The 25,279-nt window shown below is 38.6% G+C and overlaps 2 protein-coding genes across 3 annotated transcripts in view; both read right to left on the reverse strand.

Moving 5' to 3' along the window:
• Positions 1–367: 367 nt before the first annotated feature.
• Positions 368–1,861, reverse strand: LOC103700921 (uncharacterized). Its single transcript, XM_008782820.4, has one exon. The coding sequence runs from the start codon at positions 1,748–1,750 to the stop codon at positions 509–511; it is 1,242 nt and encodes a 413-aa protein (XP_008781042.3). The 5' UTR covers positions 1,751–1,861; the 3' UTR covers positions 368–508.
• Positions 1,862–5,595: 3,734 nt separating this feature from the next.
• Positions 5,596–25,279, reverse strand: part of HYP1 (hyperosmolality-gated Ca2+ permeable channel 2.3) — a 28,205-nt gene continuing 8,521 nt past the window's right edge. Inside the window, exons 6-10 of one of the 2 annotated variants that reach the window (XR_015976468.1) lie at positions 20,318–20,616; positions 19,879–20,155; positions 17,620–17,892; positions 14,126–14,429; positions 5,596–6,080 (exon numbers count right to left, since the gene is read on the reverse strand). Coding sequence is in view for 1 of the 2 variants with exons in the window: in XM_008782731.5 (XP_008780953.1) it covers positions 5,916–6,080; positions 14,126–14,359; positions 17,620–17,892; positions 19,879–20,155; positions 20,318–20,616 (1,248 nt within the window). In the remaining variant the exon portion in view is untranslated. The remainder of the gene's footprint in view (positions 6,081–14,125; positions 14,430–17,619; positions 17,893–19,878; positions 20,156–20,317; positions 20,617–25,279) is intronic. The other variant, XM_008782731.5, reaches the window with a different exon arrangement.

Below are 25,279 nucleotides of genomic sequence, written 5' to 3' on the forward strand. Positions count from 1 at the left end.
ATTCATTGAGGGAGAGATGCAAATAATCAGATGAATGCTTGACCTACACATTCGATTTCTCTCTTAATAATAATGAACTACCGACAGGAGATCATGGAGTTTCTTTACGGTGATCCATTTGTTATGTGAGCTCATATATGAATCAAGGAACCACCTTCTTTAGAAGGGAAAAAATGATGAAAAAAAATGTAAAAAATAAAATCAGCATCATTTTGCTTTCCTTGATTACTTCTGTTGCGGGAGAGTTACTAGATCAAAATTAAACAACCATTACCAATAGACACCCTGAAAAAAAAGAAGCAGCAGCCAAGTTTCTCCACCTATCTTCTCATGACATGCATATCGGAAACTCCAGCTGGGGAATGTTGTATACCTTCTCTGCAGACTAAACCAAGTACTCTAATTATTGGTAAGGTTCCGAGAGTATTGATGCATTCGTTGATAAGATTTTAAACCACCAGAACGAAATTAGAACACTAGTTGCTGTCGATCAGAGTAGCACTTCAGACTATGCTACGAAGCAGATGGGAGGAAGGTCAAGAGAGCTCCAGAGAGACAACTCACCATCAGTGCTCAAAGTTGAAGCCGAAGAAGAAGGTGGTGGTGGTGGTGGCGGTGGTGGTGATGACGAGGCGGCAGATGAAGAAGAGCACGGAAGAGAAGAAGTAGATTCTGATTGGGATTGGATATGTGGATTTTCGACTGGCACTTGAACTCCACCTTCCACCACCTTCACCTCGTCCTCTTGCTGTCTCCTACATGCATTTCTGAGGCTGGAGAGGTGATTAGCCATCAACCCTCCACCATTCCTACCTCCAAGCTTCAGCCTCAGGCACTCCGATATGCCGTTGAGAGCGTACAGAGAAGCCGACACCTTCCTCTCATACTTCATCCTCTTCATAGCAGCTCTAATCATCGATGGCTCATCTTCGCCGCTCTCCTGCTCTATTGGCTCCTCCATTTCCTCCATCATCTCGAACGGCGAAAACAAACTTGACGACGATCCCTCCACAGCATCCATGAACTGGAAATCCATCACTCCCATGCCGCCATCTCCCTCTTCCTCTTGCACTCCCTCCCCACACTCACCAAAGTGACCCACCTCCTCCAAGTTGTAGCCCAACTCCACCTCTCCTTCACCTCCGCCTCCTTCCTCGTTGCAATCTGCATGCAAGCCATTGTAATCGCACATTAGATCTCCACCACCTTCACCACAATTAGTAAGATTTGACATGGATTCCGTCGGGTCATGTATAAAGTCTGTGAATTGTATGTCATCTTCGCCTTCATTTTCTTCAGTTCCATACAGCAGCTGCTGCTGTGCCGGCTGCAGCTGCTGCACTGCCTGCTGCTGGCTCTCAGCCAAGCCGGAGTTGTTTCTGGCCTTCAGCCTCGTCAGCAGGAGGTTGGCGATCTTCGAAGGGAGTGCCGGTGGGCCGGCAGGCTGCGAGGGGGAGCAGGGCCAGAAGTTGGTGCGGGTGTTGGCACCGCGGAGGAGGCAGGCGGCCTCGTCGTAGGCCCGAGCAGCATCCTCCGCCGTGTCGAACGTGCCAAGCCACACCCTTATCTTCTGTATGGTGTCCTTGATCTCCGCCACCCACCGTCCCGAAGGCCGCTGCCGCACCCCTACAAAGCGCCTCCGGGCACGCCGGGCGCCTCCAAGTGCGGCCGCTGCTGCCGCCTCGTCCCAGCTGCTGCTCGGAGGTTCACCATCTCCGGTCCCATCGGCACATTTCCTCTTCCTCACCATCTCCTTCTCGATCTTCTCCGATCTGATCGAGTCTCCAATGCTGCTGCTAATTCTATCTCAAAGTGTTTGCACTTGTTACTGCACTCAATGATGGATCGGAGGAGATGAGTATTTATAAGGGAGGGGAGAAATGTGGAGACAAAAAGAGAGGGAAGAGGGATGCTGGATTTGTTGCTTGGTCCCATCTCATTGTTTTCCTTAAATTTCGGCTTCTTATCATAACATATGGAGGCTTCTCCTGTGACTGCGAGAGCGAGAGGAGGGTGGCGTATATAATAATAATCCATCCCTATAAAATAATTTGGCATGGACTATTCAGTGTATCTTGCCTTGACCTGGCCTTCCACCTTCTCCACATTATATTAATATCCCCATTTGTTCACAGGGCTTTTAGTAAATTAAATTTAAGTTGTAGAGGCTTGAATCAGTCCACTCTAAGAACTTCTCCATTTCTTTATTTGTCTCGGAAACCTTGTTCCTGTTTCCCCACGTCCCAGAGCTAATAGTTTGCGACTTTGTTCACACAAAAAGCTTGTTCTTGTACATGGTAAGACTTCCTTACCCTTGGGATCAGTTGAAACAACATAAGTAGTCACAGGTTTGCTAACAATTTGGCTGGGCGGAAAGTTTGAAGCTACTGGAATACTGGGGGAGTTTAACAATCGGCAAAGACTTTCTTCCAAAAAATTACAAAAAAAAAATAATAATGAAAATAATCAGTACATTTTAAGAATAAAAGCTGAAAATGGTTGGCCTATTTTATGCATAGAATGTAACAAGCATGGGGAAAAAATAGGAACAACTCCTCATTACCATTCATGATAATCCACAAGTGGTTAGTTGCCACCTTAAAAAAAACAAGCATCTCCTATTTGATTTGTGTCCAATCTAATAACTCATGGAAGAATAGGAATTTCGCATGTATGCGCCATTTTGCATGGCTCGAAATTCTCGGTATCATGATCGAAGCTTTCTCCACCATGCGATGCGAGACGGAAGGATCGACAAGGCAACCTTGATAGCTTAACCATGCCATCATATTATATTAGATGGGTCAAGAATTCCTCCTATCGCTTGCTTTTGTCATGGCTGATGAACTATATAGGAGGTAACGGTCTCTCCAAGGCCTATCAACGTCCATCACCATCAGTATCTCCTATAGAGAGAGAGGCATGGAAGCCATACATCAATTAGCACCTGGCCGTGAGAAATTATTCCACCAGTTTGCTTCCAAGAACCGGCTACTGTAGCTAAGCTTCAGCTCATTTTCGTGGAGCTAAAGACAAATGGGTGCCCTGTTTTCTACGTTGGCCGCGTATTGTTAGAAAATGGGACGCGGTTTACCCTGCCGCTACGGCTTGACTGTGGGCTACAAAGGATAGATTGGGTCTGGTCGTGGATCCAGTCAACTTGTGAGTTGACTCTACCCACAGAACTGGTCTATTTAGACTCTACCGGCTTCCTTAGTCGAAAAGCCGCCTGTACCCAGGCCACCTGACTGAGTTGTATGCTAAAAGGCACGTCTAGCCCTCGAGATTTTAGTAGGACCTGGCCAAGCTAGTACTGACGTTTGTACAATAAAATTGTAAGTGTGAGCTAATTAAGTCTGCGTTCGGCATGATTGTCTTTTTGTTTTTTCTAAAAAAAATAAAAAATAAAAATTCAATTTCTATTTTTTAGATTTTTGATAATAAAAAATATATTTGGTTTTTTTTTTTTTAAACAATAAAGGCCGATGGAGAGGTAGTTGAGGAAGATGCAAAATGAATGGGGCCAACAATACAGTCAGGAACAAAGAATAGCTCAGCACTGGACGGAGAGATGGTTAGCGAGGCCTAGGAAGCCAGCATGGTAGGGGGGCAATGGGGCAAAGGACGAGATCAGATGGAAGAAGAAAGGTCATAAGGAGAAAGGTAAAATCCACTTTTTTTTAAAAAAAAAAAGTGAAAGTGAAAAAAACAGAAACAAAAATAGAATAATCAAACATATTTTTTCATCAAATTTCATATTTATAATTTTTTAATAAAAAGAAAATAAAAACAGTACCAAACATTGCCTAAGTTTTTTTTTTTTTTAATGCATTTCACAAAAATTTGAGTTCTTGTCTATACTAGGGTTGGTATATATTTAGTGAACAACTCTTGCTATGTAACTCATAGTTGTCTACAGACCTCACATATTGGAATCAAGGTGAAAAGTGTACTAAAATGGATGCATTCGACTAGGTTGGCTATGTTAGCCTGGGTTGATAAGAATTACAGACTTGTCTACATTTTCTTCACAACAATTGGAGTAATGGGAAACAGGTCACATTTTACTGAGTTGTTATCTTTGATCTTGTAATGGGTTTGCTCAACCCATTTGCTGCCTTAATTGCCAAATTCATGGATTAAGAGGTCTACATTTGGTCTAAATTGTCAGACCAATGACCGCACAACTACTGGCGGCCTTTGCTGGTCTGTAGATTACTAAGAAGAAATTGTATGCATTACAAGTGGGATTTGCAGCATGACTACTAGACATCGCGACAGGAATCATCCAAGTACGGCATAAGAAACAAGTCTCGCGCCAAAAGAAGAGACAGAACAGTGCAAGTGCCTAAAAAAAAAAAAAGAAATCTACCCTCCAGCTGTTTTTTTAGTATTTCAACTCCTCGAGATTTCCACCACTCTGCAGTGGGAACATCGCCACACAGCCGAACGCGAGAAAGACGCATGGCGAGGCCAGAGCGAAAGATTCACCGATGCCAATCTTTTCTGACAAAGAACTGGAGATGTCCCTTGCGACCGCTGGTATCGCTTTTGTCTTCATCACAATAAATGAAATTATCCGAGTACTCTCCCTCAACTCCTCCAATTGGTAGCCATAAGTCAATGGCCAGGATGATGAAGGCTCGGGACAATACGCTTCGTGCCACATGGAGACTCCCCGAACAACGTGTTAAGTTTGGAAGGCATTTAGAAAGGGGCTTCAAGAGGGTTACAGAACTATCTCCAGGTGTAAGCCCCAGAGACGTCATACCCCAACTGCTCCCTTAAATGAGTGGGATGCATCCCTTCCCATACAAGACTATCACCTGAGGAGTAAAAGAAGACAAGTGGCTGAGCAATTGCATGAAAGTGATGTCATGGTGTGTAAAATTCTATGGGGTTTGAACCAAATCGTTGGAAATAGTGAAATGAGTAGCTTTTGCTCTTGACTTGCTTCCATCTGGAAGAGGCTGCTAATATGTGATTGCTTTCCTAAACACTGCACTCCCAGCATTCGGCCATGAAACCAATTCACCTGCCAATAATAATGCTTGACGTTTCTGAAATACTATTATAATTAATCAATTGCATCCTTCTGATCTGTTCTCATCTCACTTAATTACCTTCAGCAGCAGCAGGCATATCTTATAGTCATAAATACTTGCACCGATCTAACCAGTGATATGTTCTTTAACCTAGCACATGCAACTTACATGAACCAACCCAATAGGTTCACCCCTTTATGATGTTTGTATGGAAGCATTACAGAATAAAAGAAGCAGCTTACTGAATTTTCCTTCAGTGCCTTCCAAGATGTTTCAACTTGCACCGCACCAACCATGTCTCTTAGACAATACAATTTTTTTCATCCTTCCAAGAGCTTGTTTCGAAACACAAGCTCAGGCACAAACAGAATTTAGTAAATACTAGGCCACTTCAGATCCACCAGAGTGGGCCCTACAGATGAAACATCTTCAAGATCCATAATCACAAAGCATGCCAGAAGGAAAATAATAGCAGATAGCCATTATTAGTACATCGCACAGTATGGAGCTCCACTGATCAAACCAACAGCGCAGTCGTGTCTGAAACGAATTGAATGACAAAGTTGCATCTTGAGACTGAATATACAGCAAGGCACATATGTACATTAAACGTTTGCATGAGAGAGACACTACAATCATCTCCATACAACTACAACATTTCACAAAAGGCTTGCAGATGAAATGCTTGCTCCCTGAGGCAATCAAGTAACTTATGTCCAGGGATCCATATCTATATAAAGCTGCAATGGATGTAAAATGTATTCAGAAGATTACATTCCCTCATAGTTTGATTTCACCTCTTTTATGCTTCAGCACCATTTCGATCCCAGCAGAGATAATATCATTTGTTAGCAGAAAATCGTCCCAATGTCAACCATCAGCAGAGAAAAGAAGGGGAGAGGTGCGCTCATTTGAGTTCAGAAAGTGATTGATTGGCATAAGAGAAGGGTCACGATATGCAGTAACCAGTTTGTCAAAGAACTCAGCCATTTTTGCTGGATCATTCTGATCTTCTCGGTCTTTCCTTATCAAAGTCTATAAACAAAACAAACGGCACAAAAGTCGGTCAAGTTTTAAGCAGGAAATCCATTTAATAAAAAATGCTGCAAATGTATCTTGACATGGCATACAAACTCTAGCTTTATTCCTGCACATCAGAATATCCAACCACCAAAACAGGATAACAGGTGTTGCCTCAATTTTAATAAGTTTTCAAGAGCATCAGGGATCAGTTTAATGCATTCAGATATTTAGGAGAAAAATGCGCAAAGCTTATGTGTTTGTCATTGATAAGATTAGAGCTCCAGTCCTATCGCGTAAGATGTTTTGCAGCAGAAAAATTTAGTATGTGTTATAATAAGATATCCAGATAAGCTAGCATATAGCTTGATGGATCTGCTGCATTGGCACATTAGTTATTTAACTAAAAAAGTATCACTGTAGACTAGCAAGAGAAAGGACTGTAGCATCCTCAGGGTTAATTTAACTAATTTAGAATTTTATACAATGTTCTGCACTCATTATTTTTGGCTAATTTAGGCTACTTCTATTGGGCTACGATTATACCATTTTATCTTTAAAACTAGTTTTTAAGGGGTAATTGGGTTCTTCAACATCTTGAAAATTGGTGCCATTGCATGGAAGAAACTATTACAGTATAGACTGTTCAAACAGACCCTAATAGATGTAGGTGTTGTAGAGTTATACCTCGATCCCATCTTCCAACACCCTATATAGCAAGTTTAAGCAATATCTAGTTGGCTTTCCCATGTGTATATGGTGTTAAAGAGATGTCACCAACCGAGTAATCTCTAATTTTAGAAAGATAGAGAAGAAACTGAAATCAGTGTCTGCTTGCAAGTTGTTTGGTTTGAGTATCAGCTTGTAAGTTGTTTGGTGGGCCATTGAAATTTTAGAGAAAGGAGAAAGTAGTTCACAGGAAAAAATGGAAGTACAAAAGATGAAAATTAAATAAAAACGAGCAGCAAATTTTCATAACTAAATCATTATTATTTGGATATACATGTCATCTGAGATAGGCCATAGTGACATGCACTATCTTGGATCATTAGTTAAATCTTACAGCTTTCTTGACCCAGATCCAGATAATTGAGGCACCAGAGCGATGGTGCTCTGAAGTGATTGGGCCATCAGCTCCTGGACTATGGCCTGCAAGGTTCGATGCTTACCTTCATCTATCAATGTGGAAATCGGTACTATCATCTCACTCATGGCCGTAACACAAATCTGGAGGTCTCTGCTTCAAAGAAGCATGAGATGACCGCTAAACATTCTGCAGGACTCATTACTGCCAGTATGGGCATCAATTCGATCAGATTCCAAAGAGGAGACATATGATTGACCTGATATCCAACTAGTATCGAAAAAAAATACACCACCAGAAGTGTTCAGACGCAAAGAGCTAAGTGTTGGTGTTGGAAGCTCCGAAGCCTATGTCCAAGTGTGTTCCACACTGAAGTCTGTTCCAGACTGCTGCCTGACTTTTCCCTGACCAGGAAGTTGAGTCTGACCGAAACCAGCTTTCTGGTTTGAACTGAATGTAGCTACATAGGCATTTGAAGTTTCAGATGGCATGAGTCTCACGTTTGAATTGTGACTTCTGCAGTACTATGGAAATTCCTTAAGAAGTGTGATTCTAATACCAACAAACACTATTATGACATTGCCTTGGCTTGATTGCATTATGCAAGATCAAGTGTTGCTGTGGAACCAATTCTGCTTAAGGAATGCAGGTGCATGGTTTTGGGGTGCCTAAAAAAGTGACAAGATCCTAAAACCATCTCCTATCCTGGAGCAACATTTTAAATCTTGGCGGGATGGGGCTGTTCTGGCCATCCTGTCCCGTTCCTGTGAGAGTGGGAACCGGGACCGGGGTGGTTTCTGAAACCCATCCACGAGGGGAAAGCAAAAGAAAGAGGAAGAAAGAGAGGAAGGAAAGAAGAGAAGGAAAACCAAAGGATATAAGTAGGAAAAGAAAGGAAGGGAGAGGAAAACCAAAGGATATAAGTAGGAAAAGAAAGAATAAGAAAAAGGAAAGAAAAGAAGGAAGAAGAAAAAAGAAAGAAGGAAAGGAAAATACAAACAAAGAGGAAAGAAAGAAGGAAGGGAAAGAAGAAGAGGAGAGAGAACCTACTGGGACGGCCACTAGGACAGGGCGGGAGAGCAGGGCATCCCATTCTGCGGAAAAAAATCTTGCCCTGGAAAATGACAAAGTAGCTCCCACAAGAAAGCAAATTGCAAATTAAAAAAGTAATACTTACAATAAGGATTTGAGAGTTTCGAGGCCAAGCAGCAAGTTAGCACTACGAAAGCCTTCACCAAGCCTAGAATTCACCAAGGACTTTCAAGGTTATTCATTGGTTCTGTGGAATCCACCAACTTCTATTTAAGGTCCCCAAAAATCAACCAAGGGTCATGAATCCCTCCACAAGAAAAACACACGTGCACTCAGCCAAATATTACTCGATTCCTTAAGGAATAATTGAATACATAAGTTTTAGGACCCCTTGCATAGTTGCCCTCAGAACCTGACTTAAATACAAAAAATTACAGAAGCAAAGCAGACTCAATTTGAGAAATCAATTAGTAGATATGGACATAGATCATCCATCAGGATGCCTAAGAGTTGGGCATCAGATATGATTGGATATTTCGAGGTTGGATTGGCAGCCAGCTTCAGCTGCTCCCTTCATTTGAACTTGCCTACTGACATACTGCTGAAGAGAGGATCAGACACTAGCATAGTTGGGGTCAAAACATCCCAACTTGGTGGCCGCATGTTGGATCCCTGGACCCAACCACAGGGCCCATGGCACTTGTGGCAATAATTGGACCACTGCAGGCCTTTGGGTGCAATTAACAACCTCATTTAGCTGTCAACCGCTACCCCTCTGGAGTCACGAATCAAAATCTCACCAAGATATATGGATTTGATCTAGCTGGGTGAAGTCATCCAATTTCATGCCATCCTACTTAGCACGGATACTTGATTTTTCACCACTGGCTATAGATTGATGCATCATGAATTACATCCTTGAATATTCAAGGAAAAAAAAAACTATAGTTGAAACTTAAGACTTCCATATGATTAGGTTACCAAAAAGCTCTAGAAGGAAGTTTCAAGCATGACTATATACACTTCAATGCGTCCAAATCTTCAATTTTAATACCTGTTTTCTCTGGAATCATGTACGCATTTTTCACTTAAAATTGATCTTGTGGAAGAACTATTAGAGCTAAATTATTGAAAAAATAAATTTGTGCTTCAACTAGTATAAAGCTCGAGAGTCCTGATGAGTACAACATTACAACATTGACATGTGATTTGAGGATTTCTACACAAAAATTAATAAGATAAGGTTCAGCAGTCAACCCAGGCTTGCCGGTATGTGTTTTGATAAAGGATTCTGACTTCTGAAGACTCTACCTCAAGGAAGTCCACTATATAAGTTAATCGATAAACCATCCATTACTAAATGGGGATGATCTCACTTCTTATAATACGCTATAATGACTTTGACCATAACAAACAATTTCCAATGTTGACAATTCAGCCTCTCAAGATGAAAATTTGCAGAGATTCTTTTTTAATGTGGTGCTTTATAAGGTTTAACTTGGATGAATGCAATTCCCTATACCAAACCTAAATTTTATCCCTCATCACCTAGATCACTTCCCCTTCAAGGAGAATTTAAAAGGATTGCTCATTGGGCTTCTGGTAACCAAATTGTGGGACCACAAGATAGGTTACCTATCTTCCAGATGGCCAGATTTCATGCGAAGCCCTTCTCCTACATAGAGTTGTTTTACCCAAAAACCTAGAAGCAATAGTTAGAGGCTTGTCGTCAGGTTGGAAAGCCAGGTCTAGCACATTATTAAATTGTGATAGAACAATAGTCAATTTATAAACTCGGCTCTTTATAAATGGAATAAGGCTAGTTAATTAACATTATGCATGGACCGAGAAACCCAAACAACCCTATTCCCAGCAGCGGTTCAAAAACAAATAGGGCTCATTTTGACTCAATTAATCAATGTCGGGTAGACGCCTTAAAGAAACCCTACTTATATCTGATGCACGATAACTCTGTGTCAATCTCTTGTGCTATATTTTAGCAAAAACACCTGTAAAATGGACCTATTTCCATGTCTGAAATCTGAATTAGTGTGATTTAGCATGCATTGGAAAATTTCCTCAAAGGCTACCACCTGATACTACTGCTGGTATTAACTTAAGAGAGGTGATTAGTTTCGGTAGTAAACTCTTCTATTGTTAGGTTGATTTTCCAGCTCATGACAATTTATTTGTTTTGTGCATAGATGGTGAAGTTTCACAGAAACTAGTTACAGGAATTGCTTAATCAAGCAGTGTTACCTCCAATGCTCAAGTAGTACATTGAACAATTATGGATTTTGTTATCTCATCCCAAGCAAGATAGTCATCAATAATAAATAGCAAAGCGGACTATAACCAAGCAGTTGAACGTAATGTTTTAATTACCAGTACCAGCTGGGAGCTGGGTTGGTACAGTAGCCAACACTTGGTATGCTTGTGTGCAGGTACCAAACTGAAACTTTTTCTTTTTTGTGGAAAGAAAATGTTACCTTAGAAGGGTTCCTTTAGATCTGTATTGCTGATGGTTATTGTAGGGTCCGGTGGAAAAAAAACATGCTTGGTTTTCCTCAGTGTCTAACACAAATAAGAAGAGGAAGAAGAAAACAATTAAGTATCCTCTATTGTCCTCTTCCCTAAATTATGTTAACCTTGATACTTATAAATGGTTATGTTTTTGTGCCAATAGTACTTCAAGAAAGATAAAAATCTGCTTCCCTAAATTATGTTAACCTTTCCTTGACATTTTTAACTGGAACGTTTTTGTGGCAACAAGACTTCAAGCAAGATAAAATTCATGCATATGTACAAATTAAATCGTTCTTGATTGTCTGTCTTTTTGAATTTGAAAGAAAAGGAGCCCATTTTTTCCATTTGACTCAGATGCCTCTTGGCACTCCATCCAGATAACCAAATACCATGCACAGCTTGATCTTCTCAGGAAGACTATCATAACAAGATAATGAACACATGATTTCTTAACCTTGAAGCTCTTTACTTCCTTCAAGGCAACCAACTATGAGATCTGATTATAGTCAAGCAAGTGGAAGGGTTGGTCCATAGACCATTTCATGGCCAAACTTAACCAATCTCTGTAGATAGCTTAATTGAAGGGTTTGAAGATCAGCTCAATATCAAGATGTTTCTTTATAAATTGCTTCTGTCAACCATGGTACTGACATAGTTTCCAGCAAGGTTCGTCGTCTCCATACCAGACCCCATACTGGTACCATCATATTACAATGCCGATATGGCCGGTACAGGAGCCGGTTCGCCTTCCATGCCGCATACTAATTCGATACCGGTACAATCAGTATGTACTGGTACCGATCGGTAAAGCAAATCTTATTTTCCAACTTTATTGGGCACAATGACCCGGAATAATGCCCATAAATTGCTGGTACATGTGACACATTACACCACTCCAACGGCATAACCTTCTTTTTAATAGGAGGGCAATCGAGCAGAGCTAAGTCGAGTAGCTAAAGGCTCGAACTCGACTCAATTCAAAATACTCAGCTCGAAACTCGACTCAAGATCAATTGAACCTTAATATTCTAAGCTCGAGCTCGACTCAATGAGAATAAAAGACAAATACTCGAGATCAACTGACAACCAAGTCATACTCGAGCTCAAGTTTGAGCTCAAATTTGAGCCTTGGCCTACTCATATAATATATATATATATTATATTATTAAAAATATATATAAACTCGAATAGGCTTGTGAGCCTTCGAGCCAAATATCTTGCTACTCGAGCTCGGCTCGAAAAACTACTCAAGCTCAATAGTAGCTGAGTCGAGTCAAGCTTGGACCCGAGTCGAGCTTGAGCAGCTTGCGAGCTCGAGCTCGACTCATTCGCACCCCTCAAAGTTTATCTTTGATGCTTTAAAGACAATCTTCAAGGCATCTCAAGAGCTATGATGATTTGGTCAGATGCACCATGTTAGCCAGCAAATGATAATCTCCTAAGCTTCGTTGGATGCAAAATCCTAGATTTAGAATCAAGGATGTAAAAATCAAGTTCACCAATCCCAAACCAGCTGTACCATAATATACTAGCCAAGGACCAGTAGAAGGAACCCCAAACCTGCCCTAATTTTAGGAAACATGGCCTGTATTGCCGCATATTATGCCATATCAAGGCATATCAGCCTTGTAGCTCCCTCATATCACATACTATACCTTACCAACCCATGATCACCATAGTTTCATAGCTTGATATTTAAATACTTGCTTTAAATCAACAAATTTGATAGTCAAATCAATCATCTGCCACCTCTACAAATCATTCAATCTCCTTGAACATTTTTATTCTCTATCCATAAAATAAGATGGTAATGAAGAAAGGGAATGCCAATTCAAAATAACCATCACCATTTAGTAGTGCCAAAGTACAATCTGGTATTAATCTTTTATATAAACACAGAGTTCTGACAAATTGAACTTTGGTAATCGTATTTCCAAATCTAGATGTCGAATATATGTATGTATGTGGTTTTCTGGCGGGACGAGTCGGTACAGATCTGCGTCATGCTGTGCCGTGCCGAGCTGGGCTTGTACCGACACAGTTGAACAAACGGGGGAGAGGGAGAACGAGAGAGGAAAAGAGAGAGAAAGCGGGGGAGGGAGGGAGGTCGGCGGAGGTCGGCGTTGGGATCTTTCGCGATTTACGCAGCCGTTCCTCTATTTCGTTCGAAATAGGGGCCGGCCGCTTTTTAATTTCGCGATTCTTAAGTGAAGCGTGCAAGTGATTTGTCGACTTCACTTAAGAATCAAGAAATTAAAAAGCAGCCGACCCCTGTTTCGAACGAAACAGGAGAATGGCCGCATAAATCGCGAAAGGGCTCGGCGTCGGCTTCCACTAGCCTCCGTCGCGCCTCCGCCACCCTCCGCCGACCTCCCTCTCTCTCCTGCTCTCTCTTTCTCTTTTCCTTCTCCTTCTCCGCCTCCGACAACAGATTTCGTTTCCGTTGCTGGAACCGTACCGGTGAACCACCGGTATAATGCGGAACGGCCGAAACCGTCCGGTTCGGGACGGTTCTACCGATTGATATATTGATATATATATATATATATATATATATATATCCATCTCTCCAATAAATGCTCAGCACCAACAAAACAACAAATTAACTAATTGTCCCAACTCAAAAGTATGCATGTGTGTGAGAACATGCATGACTGCGGAATTATAAGTCAATGCACATTATCAGCATTTTTTAAAGCTAATGCTTCTATAATGCTAGAGTGTCATCCTCTTCCATCATAAATGGAAAAGTTTGGTCCTATTATTCCTATCACTATTTTTGGACCAACTTAACAAACCGATGTTGCATGGATTCCCTATGCTCTTTACAAATAAGACAAATATCAATGGTAAATCAAATAAAGCAAAAAAAAAATCAATATATTCAGTTGTTCACAGATGCAAAGATTCTCATTTATTTAGAATGCATTATGCACTTTTTTAGAAATATCATATTATTCAACAAAGGCTTTTAGCAAATATTCATGGGAATGCAAAATGAGTAAGAAAAAGAAAATAACTATCAGCTGGCAAGTATCTCAGCAGAGTAATCATGGAGTGCATTTTTGGAAAAATTCATCACATAGTAAGTTTAAGCATTCACATATATTCAGTTCTTCATAGATGTAAAGTTTCCCACTTATTTGAAATACATCATGAACTTGTTTAAATATATCACATTATTCACAAAAGCTTTGGAGCATACATTCATGGGGAAATAGGAATGCAAATGTGAGAAAAGGAAATAACTATCAGTTGACAAAAAACTCAGCAGAATATCATAGAAGATGGATAGAACGCATTTTGGCAAAATTTGTTAAATATTAAGTGTAAGCATTTATCTCAACAGCTACAGATACAGTTAATACAAACATAGAGTGAGATAACTAACTAGCTATAACTTGATATAGATAGATACCTCAGCAGAATAAGCTTGGAAAATGGGTAGAAAGCGTTTCCGACAATAGTCATTGAACAAAAGTGTAAGCACAGGAAGTGGCAGAATTAAGCTCGACGCAAGAGGAAGCTGCTTAAGTCCAAAGATTCCAATGGCAATTATGTGCATAAGTATGAGAGAGAATATTGTTGAATTGTGCACAATAGGCCAAAACCTTCCCCCAGTTTCATACTTAGGCAAGTAAACATTTAATAGCTGCATAAGATGATCACAAATTATAAATCCCAAGTTTCCAACTGCAATCTGTATATACCTTCTATATTTGCTGCAAAGATAAACCAAGCCAAAATGATCCAAACTTGCTAACTAGTGGGGAAGGAACAGTTTTCATATCATTTTTTTTAAAAAAAAATCCAATTCTTAATTTGGAATCCCTTTTGACTTTTGCAGCTAGCAAGGCTTCAGATTTCTATCTTTGCACAAGTGCAATAAAAAAAAAACAACAGGGTGAGAACAAGCAAAAGCAGGTCGGTAGAGTATAATAAAAGGATTGGATCTGCATATGAGATATGAGAGTATAGCAATATAATATATATATATATATATATAATATATATATATATATATATATAATATATATATATATATATATATATATATATAGAGAGAGAGAGAGAGAGAGAGAGAGAGAGAGAGACTTGGCTATACTCGAGTGGATCTCCATTCCAATCCAATCAGGTTGAGATAGGATGATGGGGTCCCACATTGATGATCCAAGTTGTTAAATATGATCTACTACCTCTAAATGTCTTACACACCAAAAATATGATTTAAAGACTCCCAACCTATATATCAAGTGATCAAAAAATTGGACAGTTTAAATAACATGAAGCAGTACATTTTTTTCTGACTACTTGATGCATAGGCTAGGGATCTCCAATCATATGATTTTTTGTGTGCAAGCAATTTAGAGGTAGTAGATTATATGCGATGCCTCATATCATTGATGTGAGACACCCATTATTTAATATAGATCTGACCAAATCTAAGTGGAGATCCACTCTGATGTAGCCAAGAAAAAAGGTATACATATGTGTATACATTGGATCAAAGAACATATCATGTCATTTATATTATTTAAAAGAATTCAATGGAGTTAATTCATTTAAACCTGAGTTTTTGCGATATCCACCAGAAGAAATGATGAATTATTGTTTTGCATCCTTCAACCCTACCACCACCCCCGGCACAGAAAAGGAAAAGAAGAGTTGTGTATTGTTTTTTCTTCCTATATAACTCGGGCTTTTGCCCCAAACATTGCCTCAACAGTCAACTGAAAAGTTTCTTATATCTGCTTATGGAAGTTTTAAGCTGGTGCCTCTACAAAAACACCAAACTATTTCCAGATATAGAATTACAGCATACTTCATGCTAAGTTGTGAAGAATACAGCATAAAATAACAAAACACATTCACTGTGGCCTATATGTATAAAACAATATATAAATACATAAGAGTCTAGGATGAAAGTTGAGACAATTGATTAGTAAAGAAACTATCTAGCCAGTCAGTAGTCCTTAAGGACTTCAAATACTCCTCTATTTTGGAAGAAAATGTCTACACTTCTCTTATATCTCAAATTATAACAAAACCTAGACAAGGTAGTTGTTAATTATTGTATCATGGATACTTTGATGTAAAGCTATTGGGTGCAAATTAGTTCCGGAAGAAAATTGAATGCCAAAAATCATGGACCACTAGCTTCACCATCAGGATGTTTTTCACACATGGCAATCAAAGAAATAGTGTGCTAGAAATGTACGGACTTTCCTTACTCATTCATGGCACAGGGAATTTTATTTGTTATGAAAGTCATGCAATCTTTTGTACTGGGTCCCTAGTTTAAGTCTAGGGTTTTGAATCTAGAGTAAGTTGGCTACAAGCTTTTGCATTGGGGAAGTATATGATTTAAAAACATTTGAGGCAATGTCTTGTTACAAAGGAGCACTGGGGAAGTATATGATTTAAAAGCATTTGGTGCAATGTCTTGCTACAAGGGAAAATGTCGCCAGGGACAACCACGAAGCATTTTGTCCTTAGATGTCATAGCATGTGAAAGAAAATTTTTGTGAAGGTAAGCTGTGAGGAGTCTGAAGCATATACCAGCACTATCAGATTCAGGATTGGGTTAGTTTTGCCAGCTAAAAAATTACACATATCTTAGATTAGATTGAGTAAAAATTAAAGTTTCACGGATATCTGAGCATCAAGTCAGTTTTCGCTTGCTTTGGTAAATTTTGAGTCATGCCTGGTCTCTGGAGTTCATGGACATGGTTTAGGGCTAATTTTGATTTGTGGTTTCCATAAGCCCTTAATTATCCACAGATAGGATTGGTTTTTGGTTATATGGATGTTGCTTATTTCTCTATAGTAGATTTCTGTTTACTTTCTCATGGTAGAAACAATTGTAAGCATGGAAATTTTTGGGAGTGGAGTTTTTCATATTCTTATCTTTTTACTTACCTCTTGCTTTCTCCCCCCCAACCTCCCTCTTCACAGCATACACTTCTCTTATGTCATTTGGTACCATAGCCTGATGGCCATTACATTATTTAGTATTATAATGTGTACACTTAGCAAAGGCCAGCAATAATAGAATAATGGAAGGATATTAAGAAGTCAATATTTGCTTCCACATGTAAATTTTTTCTTGTTTTCTCAATAAATAGTTTCATATTGAGTCTTCTGCTGTATATAAGTTGAAAGTGCTTCAGTGAGCTGGAGTTTAGTAAAGATCTGAGACAGTCTGAGTTATCCTCATTATCTTCCTGTTTTTCTCTCCTTTTCTCTTCTTCTCCCTCTTTTCCGCACCACATATTTCTCACCATATAACTTGAATGTTACATCACTGTTTGTTTTTTTATAAAGTAATGTGTTTCTCCAGTTTTTGGCACTATATTGTTTATCACCAGTACTAACATCTCCAAAAAAAAAAGAATACTTCAATATGGATCTTACGTGACAAATAGCTTGTCCATCATTTTTATACATGTGTCAAGGGCACCCACCCTCTCACCATGCACCACTAGCTCTGCCACTGTGGGTGCTCTCCCAAGGGACGGGCTGGTAAATTGAAAGTTGAGGTACATAGTACCAATAGGTGCTTTTCCCAAACACAAGCAACTGTTGCTCCATCATCTATGTTAAGAATTAAACAAAGTTCTAGGTTAATTTACACAAGTACAGATATATAAATCCGTTGAACTCATCGGCCTAGAACTACAACTTTTGAGTTAATAGGAAGGCCAACTCAAACATAAAAAAAGTTCAACACACAACCTAAATGTACATATTACTGCATATTATTCAAAAAAAGAGCATCTTTCTTTCCCGTAAATATAACAAGAAACAAAAATTTCAAGGAAAACTACAATACTGAAGCCAACTTATTTTTTACAATAATATGATAAAACACATTCAAGTAACATAAAACAAATTTAAGTAGTGCCAATTCACCTGATTACGATAGATTATGTATCCAATGCAGAAGAAAACCAATAAGAATAGTAGAATTAATGGTGCTAATATAAAATACACTAGTCCAAGAAGCCCAAATGCGAGAAGTCTAGGTATTTCACTATGGTATCGGATAGATGGTATCTGCAATTCATCAGACTTGCATCTTGAACAATTCCTGGTTATCAAATCAACAATTAGAGGGATCATGCGAGTGAGTTCTGATGATAGACTAGTCCATGATGTCACCACATAGGCAATGAAGAAAGAGGCCTGAAAAGCAAAATGATATTTAGCAACATGTAAAAACAAATTCTTATGGGCAAATTATCTCTCATATAAAGGTTACAAAATAGAAGTAACCAAGCTTGATGACTGCACAAACAAATGATACTCAAAGGCAATAACTTATATGTGGTGTTAAAAGTACTGATTTGAAAATGTAACAAGAAGTCATAATACCCTAGACACATATATCTAACTGTCACAACAAAAAATATAACCAAAGGTCTCAAATTAGACTTTAGCTCGTCAAGGGTATCATTACTGACAACAGGACTTAATTAGCATCCGACTGCTATATAATGCATATGAATTCATATAAAATACCATGAGATGACTGATTGGCCTGGTCTTTTATTTCTATTTTAGCATATCAAACTTTTTTAATTAAAATAATTTCAAAATTATAATATGCATATATATTAAATCAATACCCCTCCTTCCTCTCCAGTCTCTCTTGGTAAATAGGCTTGGATCTCCATTTTTCATTCCCACCCATCTCTGCTTTGCCTCATTTCCAATCATGAAGTATTGATTTCCTGCTGTTGCACACACTTCTCCGTTCTCCCTCAAGCTTGCCAGCCCCCTTCATATTTTCTTGTTAAATTTCTGCAGAAATGGGCACCCTTCCATCACACTTCCAAAGATCCATTAAAAAAAAAAAGAAAAGAAAACTGCAGGTGTGCTTTCAGCAATTTAGTTGGATGGCTGTGTATGGAATTGCTAATGTGGTTAAGCCGCTTAATCTTCAATATAGCAAGGGAGAAACCAAGGCCCTTTTTATTCCATACTACCTCCCAACCCTGCTCCTTCCTCTCCTTCGTCGCCTTTGCCTCGCAACTTTGGGTCTCCCTTTTTGAGCTCATCTATCCCCACCATGCCCTATTTGCAATCATGATGTGCCAAGTTTCTACTGTGCACATGTCACTTAGTTGTTAAATCTAAGCCCGCCAGCCCCAGGTATTTTCCTGTATAACTTCTCAGAAACTTTCTGCACTTGAGTCAGAGTTTGACTAACAGATTATTATTGCATCTTCTTTTTAGTAATATTGTTCTTGGGCTGGAATTTAGGGTTTGTTTTAAGTTGCCTAATTTTAAGTGCAAGAACTAAATTTCTTGCAACTATACTTGATTCTAAGATATAAATTTGAATACCATAGTAACACAATATTGCATGTCTTCAATAGAGTCTGTGTCTATCAGCATTTGTAATACAGAATCAGTAAGATAGTCGCAAACATTATAGGAAACCCATTATAACCAGTAAATTGCGATACCATGAAAGAGCCACCTACATCCCCACTTTAATATTTTAATATTTTGCCCAGTTACGAGTATATCTTACTTGGATGTTACATTTCTTTTTTAAAAAAAAGTTAATTATAGATTTTCTTAAAGTTTCTTCTTATGTTTTTAAATTTTTCAAATCTTTTTTTTTTTTGGGGGGGGGGGGGGGGAGCGGGGTACCTTGACCTATTGGAACGTGCCTAGCACCTAGGTATTAGGCGGATCCCTGTCTGTGCTGCTATGCCTCCAATCTTTTAGAACTCACAATAAGTAAATATGCATATACATGCACCACTCTTTGTAATCAATTGCACAAAACATCAGAACCATGTAGTAGCTAGGGACATGTAATTATACATAACTAAGGGCAGCCTACTGCATATGTACTTATACATAATACACATGCAATCCGCACACATCAAAAAAGAATATGCCTTCCCAAGGACACAACTAAAGGCAGCCTAATGCACGAGGCTCTCACCATTGCGAGGTCTAGGGAGGGTTAAATTAATGCAGCCTTAACCACATATGCAGAAAGGCTGTTTCTATGTTTCAGACCCGTGATCTCCACATCATGATGGAGCAACCTTAGCATTGCACCAAGGCTCACCCTCATTCCCAAAGACACAACTATAGTATAGAATAATAAACACCTCTCAATCAGAAAATAAAAGAGACATACAAACTTGCCTGAGCTGGTACAACGACAGCTAGCCTCGAAGGAATATTCTTTGGATCAAGTATTATCTGGAGTTGACTTGTAACTGAACCAGTAAGCACATTTGCAAAGAAGAGGATCCATATGGTAAACAAAAGCATTTTATAACATGCACTTTTCTCAATCTCACTGTGGGCAATGTATCCTTGCATGGTGGAGAAAAGCTTCATGATGGAAGGCACATAAGATGAAACAAAATGAAGAATAAGACTGGGAAGATATCCAGTAATTACTTGGCTTACGACAGTTCTGCAAATGCAAGTAATTCACATGGATGACTGATTTGATGCAGCAAAAACACAGAAACAACACATAAACTAGACTAGGCCAACCAAGTGAACCTTGTAAGATAGAAAAATAACAGAATCATCTTGAGAACATAATTGCTTGCTTCAACCTTCAACTACTTACATTGTCAGTACTTTCTTCAGGAAAGGCAACCATATCTCTAACTGATCCAAATATGTCAATCCTTGAACAAAAGCAACGATAATGAGGAAGACAACTATCAGGAGAACAGATGCTACAAGGACCACCACCTTAGACATCCATCTCTGCATGAATGATGTAGAGAAGAAAGGCCAGTATACATCTTGAGGTTCAGGAGCTTCCTCTGTTACCCACTCTGTAGGTTTGAGTGATTGTCGGATGTGGAGAGCTGTTGCAGCACCATACCGAGATTTGAAGCATACAAAAGCAGCAGGGACTTCCTAAAGTATTGACAACAAAAAGATCTTAGAATGAAAATGCCATGCATTAAGCACAATTTCAAAAAAACATCTCACGAGCAAGCAACTACTGAATTAGGAGGAAAAGAGTGAAGCCATGGCAAATGAAAATTAGGAGGACACAAAGGAAAAAAGGCCCCAGGAAAGGCCTCTGCTAGCAGGTAACAAGTACTGGTAGAAAAATCTAACACCATGCAAATTCATAAGCATATAGTGCATGCCAGACATATTATTCTCTCCTTAATGAAACTGGCAGTAGGAGGAATGAACGAAATACTACATCAAAGTAAACAAAAAGTACAAATGTTTGTTCGATAGTATATTCAAACTACAAACAACTATCCAGATCCGATGACCTGAATGTGAAGACTAATGACTTTTCAGTTAGAATCTTCTATGCAAGCCATTGAAGCAACCCCAAGGTTCCAAAACTCAGTTTTCATTTCGATTTTAATTAGGACAACTGATTTTTGTTTTTAGTAGTTTTGGCAGTTTTGCTTTGAACAAAACCAAAAAAAAGTGTACAAAAAATCAAAATATAAAAATAAAATATTATATTGGTTGCAAAAGTAAACAATTCAGAAAAATATAATTGACTTCACTTTTAACATATTGTGTTATTTGGGATGTGCGGGTGTTACAGTCATTGTTGCAGGATGAGACTATCAATAAATTAAAATAAAAAAAAGTAAAACATAAGCTGCAAATCATTTTAAGTGTAATTTAGCACTCAATTCTTTTACGAAACATGATAGTATAAACAAACAACAAAAATTAATGAAATCAATAAATATAGCAGGGCTTTCTCTTAGAATTTTAAAGTTTCAAAAGGCATATCCACCAGATTAAAACCAAGGGATGATTGATTTCCATAATCTAGTGGAGAGCAAGATATGCTGAACTGGCCCGTACCGGCAAGTTCAGCACGTACCGTACCGGTCCAAGCCCTGACCGGTACGGTTCAGCCGTGGAAAACGGTATGCAGCTCGTATTGACAGAACCCAGCCGGAGCCGGAGAAGAAGAAGAGGAGAGAGCAAGCGGGGAAGGAAGGGAGAAGGAGAGGCCTCTACCGCCATCAAAGAGCCTCGAGGGGCCGGTGGAGGCCGAGGTCGCGGTCGCGTCCCCTGTTTTTTTTTAATTTGGAGATTTTTTAAGTGAAGTCGACAAGCAAGCCACCAACTTCACTTAAAAAATTCCAATTTTTTTTTCCACAGCCGTGTCCCCTGTTTCGAAAGAAACAGGAGACGCGGCAGCGGTCTCGGCCTCTGCCACCCCCCCCACTGCACGGCCTCCGCCGGCAGCAGAGGCCTCTCCCCGCTCACTCTCTTTTACCTCGTCTTCTTCGGCTCCGGCTCTCGGTACGGGCGCGGTACTGAAACGGTACCGAGAACAATGAACCGGTCCGATAGACCACCGGTACGCCTCCCGGTACCGGTTCGGAATATCCTGGTGGAGAGGAAACAAACCTAGAATGTCTTGGATTTTGGACCCTTTTGAGAAGATTCCAAACAAATCTCACAAATCAAGATGTCTTAGATACATTTTTCAGGAGGCCCAGGTTACTGCAAAAATTCCTGCTCCTTTTCCTCCTAAGTCTCACAAAGTTTGGGGAAAATCTCTCTTGTGACTTTCAAATTTAAAATGTACAAATAAACAACCTAATAAAAACAAAAGATGCCTATTTATACATGTAACATTGCCCTACTGGTCAATTTCTAATAAAATACTGAACTGTACAGGCACTACGCAATCAATGCAGTATCGATATTGATACCAAGGCTCCGCATAAAAAACACATGTATCGATTTGTTGCCGACTCCAATAATGTACCATGTGTCAGTAGAAGGGCATAAAGCACCATGCAATACCATACTAGAAACGTACCGATAGGGGCCTGATATTGAGGCTTAAAACATTGCTATCAAATAACCTATATTCCAAATCAATTAATTTCTAGTAAAAGCAAAAAGTTTCGGTGCTGGTTTTGCACACAAATCTTAAGAAGATTAGTAGTTTATGTCAACTAAAAGCTTCGCCTTTTTTTCCAAAGAAAAAAAAGTAGGCAGCAAATATCTGGTCAAACTTACGAGATATCACTGTCTTTGCAAATGAAGAAGCAAAATGCAACAAAAAGCAGTCCTACATGATAGAAGTTGAAGGCAAAGTAGCCACTAGCCACTAGTGAAAAACATACTTCTCTCGAGAGACAAACATAGGGAAAATAATAGCTTAATGAAGCTCAAACATCTTTGAAGATAAACCTTTTAAATGGATAGTAGCAGATAAATAGGAAATTGGATCCTAAGAACAGCCTAGAATCATATTAATATAAATATCAAAATGCTATCTAGAACTATCCACATTCTACAATGATTGTTATATTCAATAACATGTAGGAGTGGAACTTTAAGAACTTTGGATTTGATCTAACATATTTAAAGAAGATATTAAATATACAGATAATTGTTTCAAATTTTTTCAGGTTTCCTTTAAATTACTTGGAAAAAAGAAAAGAACAAATTTTGGTCTTTCAATCTTGAAAGGATAAAATAAACATAGTCTTCATGTCATTTCAAGGTTGAGGCCTTGTCACTCTAGAAAATTTGGTGAAGCCATCCATCATATGGCATATGCTTGCTAAAAGTTTGTATTTGAATAGATAAGTTTAGTTTTTGGAACACCAAGAAATGGATAAAAGGAGTGATAATACCAATGTTCAATTTCTTGCACATAAGCAATAGAAAAGACAATAGACTCTGTATTAGGTCACAAAATTCAAAAATGTGTTCCATTTAAAATTAAATTGCTTTAGAAAACCCATAGTGAGAATGTATTTGATGGTGGTTTCACCTCTAATGTTCATAATGAAGATTGTGCTTTCTTTTGTTTCAGATAAAGAGTTTAAACTTCTTTTTTTAAAAAAAAAGAAGAAAAAATAAATGTATAAGTTGGACTTGATCCCAGCATTTCATGCAAACCTAGATGCTGGAAAACTCAATCTAGGTTTTGTCTGGTCCTAACAAATTTTGGTTTTGATGATTTCTGCAACTTCCGTAGTTCCAACTCTAGCTTCAGCAACTCTGATTGAAAATTACAAAGAAATCCAAAACCCATCAACAAAAATTAGGTAAAATGAGGCAATAAAGAAAAATCAAATAAGTCAAAAAAAATTAATCAGACATTATCTAAAAGTAATAAAATGTTTCTTAGGTACTTTGGATGTATTGCTTCAATGGTTTTGCACTTAAACTGTTTTTTAACAAAAAATAAAGTGTTCGAATATCATGCTTAGTGTGCGTTTGTAAATAATCATTTTACTGTTAGATGGCAATCTGGCATACAATAACAAATATGTCCACAAGATTTGAGCTCCAAGACAGCTAGACATATGCTGAAAAATTTACTTTTCTTCTAGATTTCTGCAGAATACAGTGTTGCAATGGTTCTTGTCCTCTCAAAACTTACAACATCTAGGTTTAATCTAGTGGAAATGCATCTCGAAATTTAAATGTCTGAGGAAATAGCAAAAAATAGCATAAGCAGTCATATGTAGAACAAATTTAGTTCCACAGGTCAGTTTTGGACAAAATCTAAAACTTACCCCATTTTCAGGTTGGCTCTAGATGCAATGTTTTGGTTCTGGAATTTCTGGACAAAATTGTGAGCCATTATTGCGAAATGTTCGTCGACAAACTAAATAGAGGACAAGATTTCCATAATGACAACACATTTCTAGAAATATCAAAGTTCTATCTCACATTAAGGTATACAAAATTTGCAGAGTGTTTCCAATAGGAGCCCCAATCCATTACTATGTGATTAACATTTTTATAAAACGCACAGAATCTTGAATTTTTCTGTGTAGTTTACAATGAATTAGAAAAAATAGCAGGAGGTGGATTAGTACAAGAATGTTTTTGCCAAAAACCCAGAGTGCAAAGCTGCAACTTCTGCAGGAGTATAGATCAGTGCTATTTACACAAAATAATTAAAAAGGAAATTAATGTCCATGGTAGGATAAAAAATTAGGTATTGTAAAATGCAGATGCACCTCCAGAATAATATGCCACCGTCCATGGTAAGACCAGACAATTTAATAAGATCCTCTTTATTATATAAATTCAAGTCTTGGTCAAAACAAGAGGTCCTGTGAAGATAACATGAACATTCTACAGATGAAAATGCTGAGCTGGACATGCAGCTGAGTTTTTGAGATGACAGTAGCACTGATAAAGGGCAGTGAGCAAAAAACATTTAAAGATGGTTTGGATCTATTTACTGTAGGCTCCAATGGGCCAATAAGAAGCATCATCAGGTCTAGATTGATGGGTCAAAGAAAGGATGCTGAAGTGCATGTTTGTCGACAAAGTGATCATAATTTCTTCATCTCTAGTTGTTACTCCATTGCTTTACACTCCTTCAGAAAAATCTCTGATCAGTATAGAAAGGATAGATTAGTTCTTAATTATCTATTTCGCTCACAGAAGTACAATAATTTTCCCTAGGATAAGATAAATTCATAATTTGCTTCCTCAATAATTGCATTTCTTTACAAAGAAGCAATTTGACAAACAGAATGGAGAGCAGCATATAGCCAGGAAATGCAATTTGATGATATTAGTAAAGATAAGATAGGATTTACAA

The sequence above is a fragment of the Phoenix dactylifera genome, chromosome 1 (genome assembly GCF_051530095.1).
Source record: "Phoenix dactylifera cultivar Ajwa chromosome 1, Ajwa_hap1_PhDact_Kaust_v1.1, whole genome shotgun sequence".
Taxonomy (NCBI): domain Eukaryota; kingdom Viridiplantae; phylum Streptophyta; class Magnoliopsida; order Arecales; family Arecaceae; genus Phoenix; species Phoenix dactylifera.